At 39.2% G+C, this 13,386-nt stretch overlaps 1 protein-coding gene across 1 annotated transcript; it reads right to left on the bottom strand.

The window, feature by feature from the left end:
- Positions 1-1,835: 1,835 nt before the first annotated feature.
- Positions 1,836-12,634, bottom strand: LOC116514624 (acetylserotonin O-methyltransferase-like). Its single transcript, XM_032226241.1, has 7 exons — positions 12,490-12,634; positions 11,670-11,806; positions 6,120-6,187; positions 5,559-5,677; positions 4,605-4,745; positions 4,321-4,443; positions 1,836-2,044 (listed from the first exon to the last, which is right to left on the bottom strand). The coding sequence occupies exons 1-7, from the start codon at positions 12,632-12,634 to the stop codon at positions 1,836-1,838; spliced, it is 942 nt and encodes a 313-aa protein (XP_032082132.1).
- Positions 12,635-13,386: the final 752 nt, after the last annotated feature.

Below are 13,386 nucleotides of genomic sequence, written 5' to 3'. Positions count from 1 at the left end.
ACACCTCAGCACCTCCGCACTTCAGTGGCGAGCACTTCAGCACCTCAGAACCTCAGCACTTCCGCACTTCACCACTTTAGCACCTCAGAACCTCCGCACTTCAGAACCTCCGCACTTCAGCACCTTAGCTTCTCAACATTTCTGCAATTCAGCACCTCAGCTCCTCCGCTACTCAGCACCTCAACTCCTCAACGCCTCAGCACAAGGATTGGGATCCTGGATATATATATGTGTGTGTAGCAGTGAAAGTCATCACAATCAGTATTTCATGACACAGCCTTAATATTTTATCTAGCTGTGGATAGGTGCTAGGGGTGAGCCTTATATGGCTCACAAGAAATGAGCACCTTTAAATATGAAGGGGGACAAAGGGTGCCCTTATGCCACCAAAATAAGGATATCATAGTTCTAATACCAAAGGCAAATGGCAAACCTTTACTCTAAAATCCCCATGGTTCCTCATATATGTGGTGGTCTCATCTGCTTTTTTTGCATTTTTATAAACTTGAAACAGCAGAAACAAGAAAAAAATCCTACATGAAGGTTTTCCTGGGAAAATTGCATCCACCTTTGTATCCCCTTTAGCTGAAGAATTCAATTTAATTCAATATTTTATCATCCCAGTTGTTGAAAAAAATGAAAACATCACCAACTTGCCACATAGGAAACACTGTAGAAAATACATTTTCCCCCATGTTTAATTTGCAAGATGAGATCTAATGGAAGAGAATCTTTGTAGCTCAGGGTTGAAATGTAGAGTCCTTGGTGTTCTCTGAGCTTGGTTTATTGCTTGCAGACATTTCATTACCCAACATCATCATCACAGGGACGTGCAGTCAGGGGAGGCAGGGCCTCACCAGCGTAATGAGGAAAAGAAAAGAATAATTAAAAGGAAAAAGGCTGAGGTAGTTGCTGCCAGAGTCACAGTGGATGACTCTGCTTAGTGCTTAACTGCAGTGGGAGGCGAGAGAACTACGGGCCTCCTTTACTGTAGCTTTATGATCACTTGAACAGAGTTAAGCAACGGTTAAAAGACGAAAAATTTCTTATGCAAAGGAGGCACGTGTTTTCTTGCCTCCTGTAGAGGGCATTTTTAGAGGCTTTTTTTTCTTTTCATGAGGGCAGGAAAAAACAGTTGAAATCCTCTCTGAAACAGCTGGAAAAGGTGCGTGTGTGGGGAGGGGGGAGGAATTCAAAAAGTTTGATTGCATACAGAACCATGTTGCCTTTTCAAACACACACACACACACACACACACACACACACCTGGATAAAAGTATATAAGCCCAGCTTCACTCATTACAAGTTTGAAAAGGCAACGTGATTCACCTGCAATCAAAGGCTCCGATCGGAAGGCAGCAGAGGAGGGGGGGGTATGGCAGAGGAGCTGCTTTCAAGCCTTTGGAAAATATATCCAATCCAACTTCTGTATTTGTGTTTGTTTGAGAGTGAGTGAGTTAGTGAGAGAGAGATCCAACTTCTTTGTGTCCGTGTGTCTGTTAGAGAGAGGGGGAGGGAGGGAGAGAGGGAGAAGAAAAAGAATGGGAAAACTTATTTTGCAAGGGGGAAAAATGCTGTCGCTTTAAATAGGAACTGAGCATGCCTGGCTGTGGAATTCTGGGAGTTGAAATTCAAAAGTCTAAAAAAATTGCTGCCTCGCCAGTCATAAAGCTCACCGCACGTCACTGGGTGAAACCATTTTGTGATAAGAAAAGGATCAGCTATGTAATCTGTGGACATGGAAAAAGAATAGAATATATTTGTAATTAACAAATCAACACTTTTATTCTGAAATTTCCTCTTAAACATTTAACAGGAAGCAATCAGGGACAACATTATTTTCTTCCTAGAATAATATAAAAGAGGCTTCCTTTCTTTAACTCAACTGTTTGGAAACCAGCTTTGCAGAGGAGCACATTAAACTCGGATGCTGACCATTCTCTCCCTTCAGTGTAGAGCAACATTAACATTGAGTAGAAGTGGGTTGCTAAAGGCCCTCTTCTATCTTCATCGAGAAGCATTTCCACTATTAAGACACCACCACCTGTTTCAAAATAAATTTCAAAATATATAGTACTTATTTCAGCAGCCCAATGAACATTACATAATATTTTGAAAATACCCAAATTGTATGTTATGAATCATTCTTTCAAATATGTTACATATATTCTTGCCAATAGACAATACAGGTCAATTTGTTGTTGTTCTTGGATAGTTTGTCACTTGGCAGATATTTTAAATACAGTATTATGCAAGTCTTTCCTCAATCTTTTGAAGACATTGACCATGTAAAGCTTCTTCTGTTCTACTTTGTTGCCCCCAGGTTTTGCAAGGTCTACTTTGCATACTTTTTTATCTTTCTTATCAACAGTTGCTAAGTCTGGGATGATATGTGGCAGGTACCTTTCTGTTTGAATTCTAAAGTCCCAGAGCTCTTTAGCTTCTTCATTTGAAGCAAATGATATTTTTGCACATATTTCAATGCAACATTGTTCTTATTTTGTCATGCTTTTATTTGTAGTCAGTCTTTGTGATAGTCTTGCAGTAGCCAACTAGATGGTCCACTGTTTCTTCACCTTTTTTGCAGAGGTGGCATTTGCTGTCTATTGCTCTCTTCTCAATTCTGGCTTTGAAAGCATTTGTTCTTAAGGGTTAGGTCTTGAGCAGTCAGAATTGGTCCCTTTGTCTCTTTATTAAAATTTCCTTGTTTAAGCAATTGGCCAGTCTTGCTGAATATTTCTAATTTTAGTGTACCATCCATGTAATAGTTTGTCTTGTCATTCCTCTTTTTTATTCTTTCCAGATAGTCCTCAAAATATGAACAAACTGAGCCCAAAATTTCTGTTGTTAAGCAAGACAGTTGTTAAGTGAGTTTTCCCATTTATTGCCAGAGTTGTTAAGTGTATCACTGCAGTTGTTAAGTGAATCATGCCATCATCAAACAAATCTGGCTTCTCCATTGACTTTGCTTGTCAGAAGCCAGCTGGGAATGCTACAAATAGTGATAACACAACCTATTCAGTTATACTTATACCTGTGATGTACATTTGTTGGTTCGTTTCTTGCAGTGAGCTTGTGCATATATTTGATATTGGTATCTTTAATGTTTGTGATAGCTGTTTCTTTGGAACAAGTTTCAACAGAGGCAACCTTATTCTGTTGTCTTTGTGTTGTTTTAGATGCCCAGTTATTCTTTGTTTCAATTCTTCTATTTCTTTAGTTAGATGGCTTTGTTCTTTCTGGGGCAGAGAAGGTGCCTGGTTTCCAAATGAAAATAATTCTATAGCTGTTCTGTCTTCCTCTTACTGGCAAATCTCCCTGACTTGATTGACTCTGTAGTCTGCGTTACTTCTGCAGAGCCTCTTGATTTCTTTGCCCTGGGAAGATTTCCCCAGTTCTTCCAATTCCACTTCTGTGAATACCTTATTTCATATTATAAATTGTCACTGATATACTAGTCTCTGTTATTTCTGATTCTGGATGTTGTTCTTTTCAGAACTGGTGCATTAATTTAAAATACCATCATCTTGTTTGACTTGACCTGTAATAACATCATTATTTCTTTGTTTCCAATCACTGCATGTTAGCAATAGATAAACATTTTTCCTTCCAGTAGTTTTGCAGCTGCTGGTCCTGATTACTCAGCCAACAGCCCTGAGTCTTATAGCCCAGTTTTCACCAGATGTTCAACACTCTAACACCTAGCATGGTCCTTGCTGACCTGGGACACCATTGAACTGGTACAGGTTTCTGTAATTTATATCTCACCATATTTTTTGGGGAGAGACATTATTTGTCTGACTCCCCTGATGAAACCATCCAGCATGGTTGAACCTCTGGCATAGCCTTCAGTTTCATCATAGCATACAAGCCCCACAACCACACCAAGGTAGGGGTGCACTGGGGTTATTATTATTATAATCTTCCACCATGAAGAAGTTATTACTTATCAATTTAGTCATTTTTACAGCAAGTGTAGAATGATTGCAAACATATATCTAGGCAGTAAAGAGCCACAGGGACATAAAGAGAGGTCTTTTTCATTTGTAGCAGAGCAACTAAAATACGAATGAATCTGATTTGCACAACAAAAGCTGTTTGGGTTGTATAGCAGAAATAGCTGGAAGGGTCACACTGGAACCAGAATTTTTCTGGTCCTGCAGCTGAATAAGTTATTCTAAGATACCAGTTGAATGCCCAGGAAAACTGGATGGTGAATTTGAAATGACACCAGATTTAGGGGAGTTCAAAACTTGAACCAAGTATGAACTTTGCCAGTTCCTTAGCAGATTTAGCTTTCTATCATTAAAGAACACCTGCCAGGTTTGCAGGCCTGGTAAACTTTGGATAACAGCTGCAAACATCTCTCGTCTGACCAGTTATGCAGAATCCTGGCCAAAATGTAGAGGTCAGCTTCAGGAATGGGATCTTTAAAAAAATCACCTACAAAAATGAGTAAAATCTCATAAAGCACCATGCTTTCCAGATTATTCTGACAGAATAATCTCCTCTCTTTAAAAGCCACAGAATCCTGTCTGCCTGTGAAAGCTTTTTGTGCTTAGCAAGACATGAGTTCAACCCACATGGAACATCACATCTTTTACCTGCATGGAAAGTGATCCTGGTCTCTTCTGAAGGCAAACCATGGTTCTTGGAGGCTTCCACTACTTCAGGGCGGTCAAAAATGGTCACAGTACATTTTGGGTAGAATGAAGTCAATTCCTTAGCTAAGTCATCAGTGTTTCCTTAAAGACAGCACAAAATGTAATTAAGTAACTGCAGAAGAAAATTTTGTACATGTCCCACTTTTTTGTCTGCTTCCACCTGCCTGTAATTGGAACCTAGAACTAAGGAGAAATTTCCTGACAGGGAATGATTAATCAATGGAACAACGTGCTTCCAGAAGTTGTTAGTTCTCCAACACTGAAGGTTTTTAAGAAGCGATTGAAGAAACATTTGTCTGAAATGGTGTAGGCTATACTGCTTGGACTAGAAGACCTTCAAGGTCCATTCCAACTGTTATTCTGTTATGATCCTCCATTCTATGAGAATTCCTCAGGATGGAATCACTAAATATGCCAAATATCCAAAAACACCACCATTAGTGCAGATTGAACAGTGAAAAACTGAACGTAATTTCAAAGTGGACTAAATCCCACATCATCTTCAGTCATGGTCTCTTGCATCCCGCAAATGTTCTCAGGCAAATCCAGTTTTAGGATCCTTTATTCATGAGCTGCTACCGGTATACTCTGATTTCAGTTTCTTTCCAATTAGGTCAGCATTGGAAGAGGAGAAGACTGTTTCTCCTTTTCAAACAGCCTCTGCCAATTTCTCCACTGACTGTAATATTGTATCAGGTCAAAGTGACAGCTAATCATCTCTAAAACAGGACTATTCCTCAGAGTATGCTGTAGACATCCTAAAGTGGTTTTTGATCTCCTAAGGATTTCTCCTTTTCCAAATGCAGATGAAAAAATTTGTAAGAGACGTTAAGAACCCATCCAGCCCATTGTCCCAACATGTGAAGAGGATGGCAAAGCGCTGGCTGAACTTACCACCCAGATCGCAAATGAGTGGGAACTGGGACAGGTCAAAGGCAGAAAGCACTTCTCTTCCTACCACAGGCCAGATTTCCTTCATGAAATTGGACAAGGTTTGTAACTCTTCCTTTGATCTAGAATTAAAATAAACATCTCTAAATATAACTTTATGAAATGTTATTGTTGTAATTGTTTTTACATATCTATTTATGTTTGAATTAAAGGAATTCTTTTTACAGCATCACTTAAATGATGTTGATCAGAATTTGGAAAAATCTGCATGTGATACATGGAACGGTCCTACAATTTTGGTGGACAATGTTATAATGTTCTTGAAATAAAGCAGTTTGCATAGGTGCTCTAACTGCAGAACTGTGCTTTGTATAAAAAAAGAAACACCTGGTCAATTAGATGTGCCCCAACAATATTCCAGTGCCATAAAAGAGAAGTTGAATATGGTGATGAATCAGAATCATATGATAAGAGAAAATTATGACAGTGTGAAGATTAATCATATTGGTTAGTTTCCCACAAAATAATTACTTTAATAACCATTCTCTAAAATAAAAATGTTACCTGTACATGACCTCATACGTCTTGTTTGAGGAAGAGCCATATATTGATGGTATCTGATTTTTTCCTTTCCTAAAAGAATTTTTAAAATGTTAGAAAGAAACAAGACAATCCTCCTGGCATTTTCTTCTGCATAGAAGTAGATCCTGAATGTCTGACAGGATTTTCAAAAATCAGATTTTATTATAAAGTAATAAGGTTTAAAGGAAGATTCAGAGGCAATCTCGATTTAGCAGGTTTATGAATTCATTGTTGATGAATTTGTAGATTAAAAGAAAACCTGAAATCTTTTTGTTTTAAGATTTATATCAGATAGAGTAGCTAAACAATTAATCAGTCACTAGTTTGTGTCTGATCCTTCACAACCCCATGGAGCATAGCACAACTGGTCCCCCTATTCTCCACTGTTTCTCTGAGTTTGCCCAAACTCATATTCATTAAGCTGCTGACACTATCTAACTATTCTCATCCATCATCCCCTTCTCTTTTTGCCTTCAGTCTTTCCAGCATCTCTGTCTTTTCCAGTGAGGCCCCTCTTTTCCTTTGGTGGCCAGAGTATTTGAGCATTAGCTTCAGTATCTGATCTTCCAAAGATTAGTCAGAGTTATCTTTAAGATTGACTGAGTTGATCTCCTTGCAGTCCTTGAAGGCAAATTTGAGTGTTCCTAAATCAAGTGGTTTCTAAAACCTATAGAGTTTTAATGTAGTGGGGATCATCATTCTAGTAGTTAGCATACAAAACAGGGAAGGTCTACCTGATGAAGATGAGTGATATACAGATAGTCCTCAGGTTACAACAATTTGTTTAGCAACCATTCATAGTTTCAACAGTATTGAATTAACGGTGTTTATGACTGGAAGTTGGAAGTCACATTCATATGAAGGTATTGCTCAATTAACTACAGTCCTCACATAACAATGGAAACTGAGATTGCTAGAATAACAGTTGCTAAGGAACATTCACCTGACAGCACACTTTATGACGGCATCACTTAGTGATGGAAATTCCAGTCTAATTGCTGCTTGAGTTAGTAACAGGGAAAATGATGACATTTTCACATTTTAAAAATTATGTTAACACACAAATGCTTATATATAATAAGCAGATTATTAAAATACACCACTATTTTCATTGTTTATTTTTCTTTGAAATGTAGCAGGGGGAGAGGAGTGAATAAAAGGAGGGTTTGGGAGGCAGCGGAGGGGACAGAGGGAGTACAAGAGGAGAAAAGAGGGGCTTCGCTGAGGGGAAGAGGAAAAAAAAGGAAAGCGGAGGAAAGGAGCAGAAAGCAGGGGAGTGGAAGTGAGACCAAGGGAAAAAGGGGGAAATAAGGGAATAGGACAGCAGAGGTTTCTGTGGGCCAAGCCTGAGGGAAATAAGAGAATAGGATATAGCAGAGGCTTCTGTGGGCCAAGCCTGAGGGAGATAAGGGAATAGGATGTAGCAGAGGCTTCTGTGGGCCAAGCTTCAGGGAGAGAAGAGTTTGAGTGAAAGGAAGCAAGCAGAGGAAACTACGAAGGAGCAGAGGCTGTGGAAGGAGAGCCCCGCAGACGATTCAAGAGAGAGTGAAGATAGAGAAAGAGGAAGAAGCTCCAAGCAGCCACCTGAATACCACCCCATTCGTGACCTGCCTGCTGAGAGGAGGCTGACAACCACCCCATCACTTGACCCTGGGAAGTTGAAGTGCATCAGACAGGGACCAGGTTGGACTGGCAGCCATACGAAGAGGGCCAGGAGAACCCAGATTCCAGGGGCCCTTACGAGGGTTAGCTCTACAGAAAAATTAGCTGAATATTGTTAAATCCCATAACATACATCTGAAAACATCATTCAAGCCAGTAACTCCAGTCCTCCTATTTACAAAAGGTTACCGATCAGTCATAAACTTTAATCTCAGTTCTTCTTCTTAATGCAGTGGTTCCCAAACAAGCAGAGCTGGCTGGAGAATTCTGGGAGTTGAAGTCCACAAGTCTTAAAGTTGCCAAGTTTGGGAACCACTGTCTTAATGAAATGACTCCATGGCATAATTCTAAATGTTTCCTTTTCTTGCTTTTATTATTAGAGTTTGGGTTTCTGTTCAAGTTTTTCTGGTGTAAAACCTTTTAATGTTGGTACCAATTACCATAGAGGGGAAATTCTGAGGAGCAACATAATGGCTGTCTGTAATTTACTGCTGTTGTATTTTCATTTTGGCAGATATGATTTAGAGAATTCCAATTTAATAAGGGTTAATAAATAATTTCCTTACTAAAAACTAATAATGTCTTTAAGTGTACCATTAAAGGATAATAACTCCTTAAGTTAGTTCAGGATATGGTGGACTATATGAAGATGGTCATAATTTTGTTGGCAATAGGAAACACATTTTTATGAAGAAATAAGAAACCAACTGTTATTGAACAACAATTTTCTTCTGATATTGTTTTCTTTTTTCTCACTGTTTGGGTACCTGTTCTCCATAGATCTGAGATTTGTGAATCTCCAACCCAAGAAATAATCAGATACAGCTCAACATAATTTTTATAAGAGCATTCATGATCAACCTGATTCTGTTAATGCTGCTATTGAATATTTATTGAATATTTAATACTAATTAACTGAGATTTGATTAAAGCTGTGAGGAAATAATAACAGATGTTCCTATGTAGGATCTTACAACAATAGTGTATATCTCATTTTTTGAAATGGGAGGAGAAAGACTCTAAAACAACCCAGAAAGGCAGAACATGGTCCTTTATTTTTTTAAAGGAAGGAAAATATGAAATAATTTCCTTTTATCTGAATGGGAAAATTCAGTGATAATAATCCAGTGCCATTGCAATTAAGGAAATATGTGACTTAATGTTATATTCAACATCCAGAATAAATTGAAGTAAAACATTTCAAACTATTCTTTCTATGCACAATATATTTCAAAGTATTGTGCATAGAATTTTTAAACATGGTTTCATTTCAATTTATTTTGGATAGAATCTTTTTTTAAATAGTCTGAGACAATTTAAAAAAGAATCCAAACAGAATTTTTAAAAATCCTATGCACAATAAATAAAATATTATTTTAAAATACATTTAAAAAATAAAAGAAAAAACCCAGCTCACTTACCAGCAGGCTTGCACTCCAAGTCAACCAAGAATGATGTAGATGTTAATACAAAGAACTGAGCAAATTGAAATGGTGAAATTAGTCAGGGAAATATTTTTCAAAGAAACTTTGCCACCATTTTTTTTCACATGAGCCGACCTCCAACCTCCGTGCCCCTCCCCTCTGGAAAATCCAGGAAGTAACACTCACTACCTCTCTAGCCACATATTTCCTGGAGCTCTATGGTACTAGGTCATTTTTTCTTATAAAATGAGGTAAAAGGGGCGTGTTTTCTTGCTTTAAAGTTTTAATATCTTCAATGAAAGTACTGAGACAGAGAGAGAGGTTAGACAGAGTGTCTTTTGTCTTGTCCCGGTTAGGATTTCTTAAGCAAATCCACTGGGCTTTCAACATGAAGCCAGAAAATCGGGACTTTTTTAAAACGCCCCGGGACACGGGACAAATTGTTAGAAATCATGACCGTCCCGCTGAAATCGGGACATCTGGTCACCTTATTCTTTGTACTGTTTTCATCTTAAAAAGCATTAACAGAAACAAGAATAGAGTGAGAATCAGTGAATTCACTAGATAATTGACAGTAAGGTGAAACTAAGTTAATCAAATAAAAATAGCAAATGAGGAAATATCTTTTAGTCAAACTTCCTCAATCTCCCCAAATAAGTTACTTAGACCTAGACACTTCCACACCAGGACAAGCTCCCCTATCAAAGTAGGTTGCTGTATCTCATTTGTTGGCCGCTGTCCTCAAAGCAAATCTTTGCTTTTGGGGAATGAATATTTCTCCTTTCCTCAAAGATGTCTGGATTTCATTTTTATTTACTCTTATATAATCCTGGCTTGAACCCCAAATTATTCTTCTGACAATAGTAAAAAATACATCTCTTTAAGAAAGATATGCAAAGAAAATTTCAAAGAATTAGAAAATGCTAATGTTTAGAGAGTTATTAGAACATGGAAAGATGGGGGTTGGGGTTGAGAAGGGAATGAAACTAAGCACCTAGTTTCAGAACAATTTTTTAAAAATAGAAAGTTAAGCTTGAAAAAAAGGATTTAAAAGATGTAGAACCCCAGACTTAATCTATTCAAATAAACTTAAAATGCTATTATTGCAATAATTATTAAATGCATACACTATAGAAAATTTGAAAAGATTCACTACTGGGCATTTTAAGAAGACTTATTTTTCAGATTAAATATTAATTTAGCGACAGGATGGGCAAATTCTAGATCTCAAGTTAGGTAAAGAGAATAGTCTTATTTGCCATCTGCTTTTTTCACTCTTCTTTTTCTTGACTATTACACAGTCTAATTTTCTTGATAAATAGATTTCTCTAAAGACGTTGGCAAGGCTGGTGTAAGTCCATATAAAGGAGAAGATATAAAAAAACAGGATAGAAAAATCTGAGATTAGTAGCCTCTTACAGATACTACAGTCAGGCTTCACAAACAGAAAGTGCTGAGTTTAATGGCTGAAGTCTTACCTACACAAAAGCTGAGCAGATTCCGAGTCAGGCTTTCAAGGGATAGTTTCATGAAATGTTCAGGATCAGTCTCAGTTTTAGCAAGAGAAGTAAGAGAAATGGTATATATCAGTACAGCACAGGTGTGTTTACAGGAGTTGCTTAATCAACCTGACAAGCCAGTTCTGATCCCACCCCTTCTTCATTGTAGATGTCAGGATGGCTGGTGGCCTCAAGCAATAAAAAGATCATTTTGGGAAAATATTTGCTTTCAATGCAAAAAGAATCCTAGCACAACAATAGTATATGTTATTTAAAGTATATTGGCTGGTTTTCTTTTCTTTTCTTTTTTTTAACCTATTTAGCTTTCTGGCTTCTGTGCTGACTTCCATCTGTATTTTCTCCTTTATCAATGATATTGAATCTCAGCTTCCTTCTGTTAGTGCTGTATTATCAGGAGCTGTATTTGGGCTGGTCTTTTTAAAGCTTGATTCACATCCCTTTACTCTGTGAGGAAAATATTGTCTCTTTATTACTCTCATTCCCCACTTGCTGCCTGTTCCCTTTCAGTGGAGTGGCCTGCCACCCACCAGACGTTTCTAGAGATGGGTTGATGTTAGCTTCCTGGGCTGTGACTCTTGGAATGGGGAAGACTATGGCTATTTATCCTTGCTGCCATCTCTATTACTACTCTTGTTAGATCGGGTAAATGAGGCACAAAAGGCTTCAGTAAACAACAGCTGTTTATTGCAAGTCAAGTAAACATTGAGCCGGGAATAGTTGGGCAGCATCCCCTTTTAAAGGGGTCTGTCAGACCTCTTGACCAATGAGATTCAACCTCTGTTCCCACCAGAACAGAGGACATTGGTGGAAACCTCTTTCAGTCAACGGGGGTGGGGGTATCTAACAACTCTCCCCTCTAGGATGGAACAATCTAACTAGTGATGTAGTCACACAGGTAGGTGGGCTTTTGCATAGTTCTGCCTGACCTGTGCAAATCCATCTTGGTGTTTCCTTCGCACAAGTCGGACGGACCTGTTGCTCTTGCAGACCTGCCTGGTGTAACCTCCTGGAACTTTTCCCAGGCTGCGGCTGGAGCTTCTGGCGTTGACTTGCTCAGAGATCACTGTTGGCCTGCATCAAAGTCAGATAAGTCTTCCGATATTCTCGGGCTTTCCTTGGGTTTGGAGGGACTGTTATTTTTCGTGTTGCTTCTTTTGGTTCGTGCAGGAGTTATATTTGGTTGTCTAAGCGCTGAGTTAGACAAGCGGCTATTGAGTTGCTCTATATGCCTTCTCCAATTTCTACCATCCTCGAGTTTTACTGTGTACAACCGAGAACCGGTAAGTCCAATTTTAGTTGCGAGAATCCATAACATTCCCCCGGTGTAGTTGTGTGCATATACCGAGTCTCCTATGGTGAAAGACCTGACTTTGCTCGTGGAGTCAGGGGGTGTTGAAGTGGAATAATTTGGGTGTAGCTGATCTAAGTGAGACCTTAGGCGGAGGTCCATGAGGAGTTCAGCGGGGCTTCTTCCAGTGGTAGCACTGGTTGTGATGTGTTGTATGAGTAAGTAGTGATCAATTCGTGTTTGCCTATCGCCTGGGCCCATCCTATTGAGGGCTTCCTTTGTGGATCTTATCAACCGTTCTGCCTGGCCATTGGAGGCTGGATGGAATGGTGCAACCAGGGCATGTCTGACTCCCTGAGCTGCTAAGAATGTTTCAAATTGCATGGCAGTGAATTGGGTCCTGTTGTCAGAGACTAGTACATCAGGGAGGCCGTGCGTGGAGAATAGTCTCGTAGTACCTTGATGACTGATTTCGCTGTAGTGGGATTCATCAGGACTACTTCTAACCATTTTGAATATGCGTCCACAACTAGGAACAAGTCTGCTGATAAGAGTCTTTTTACGGTGACCAATGCGGTGACCTCGGTTTTTCCCCAGGACCATTTCGTGTTCTTGGCTAGGAGCTGATGTAGTCATTCAGCAACTGTCGCTTTCTGTAGATGTTAAGGTGCCCAAGGAATGCCTGTAGTTTGGTCTGATTGCGAGGTGTGGGGGCTTCCTTAATGGCTTTAAGTTTTTGTGAGGTCGTGTGAATCCCAGACCCATCAATCATGTACCCTAGGACTTCGACTTTTGGTACATTGATTTTACATTTTTCTTTTTTTTCTTTTTTCCCAAAATTTTTTTATTTTCATTTTCATACACTCACATGTATACTGTACATAACCAACACCATACAGCATTAAACAAAAATTGCATCAATTCCTCTTGTCAATAATGCCTCAGAAAATAAAAACCCAATATAACTCTTCCGCTCTCCATACACCTCTTTCTTCCACCCCCCTCCAACTTTCTATCGTCCCTCCATCATCACCCTCTACCCTACTTCCCTTCCCCCTCTACCACTCCTCTCTCCACATCCACTCCCCCCTTCCTTCTCACCTTTCCCTCCCACCCTCTCTCCCATCCCTCTCTGCCCATCTTTCTTCTTTCCCACTCCACCTCCCCTTGGTGCATTTCCGCTACATGTCAATATACTTGGCCTATCCTATTTTTAAAGAAAAATTAAAAAGAACAGTATACATGTGAAGTCACATTACATTGAGATAACACATCTTATCTAACCTAATATATATCCCCTCACTCGACCCCCCGACCCCCCACATCCTTCCCCCCCCCCAACTTCCCAGAACCCG

This window comes from Thamnophis elegans, chromosome 11, assembly GCF_009769535.1.
Source record: "Thamnophis elegans isolate rThaEle1 chromosome 11, rThaEle1.pri, whole genome shotgun sequence".
In the NCBI taxonomy this organism is placed as follows: domain Eukaryota; kingdom Metazoa; phylum Chordata; class Lepidosauria; order Squamata; family Colubridae; genus Thamnophis; species Thamnophis elegans.
The sequence above is the reverse complement of the archived record's forward strand: the minus strand, read 5'-3'. Positions and strand labels throughout refer to the sequence as shown.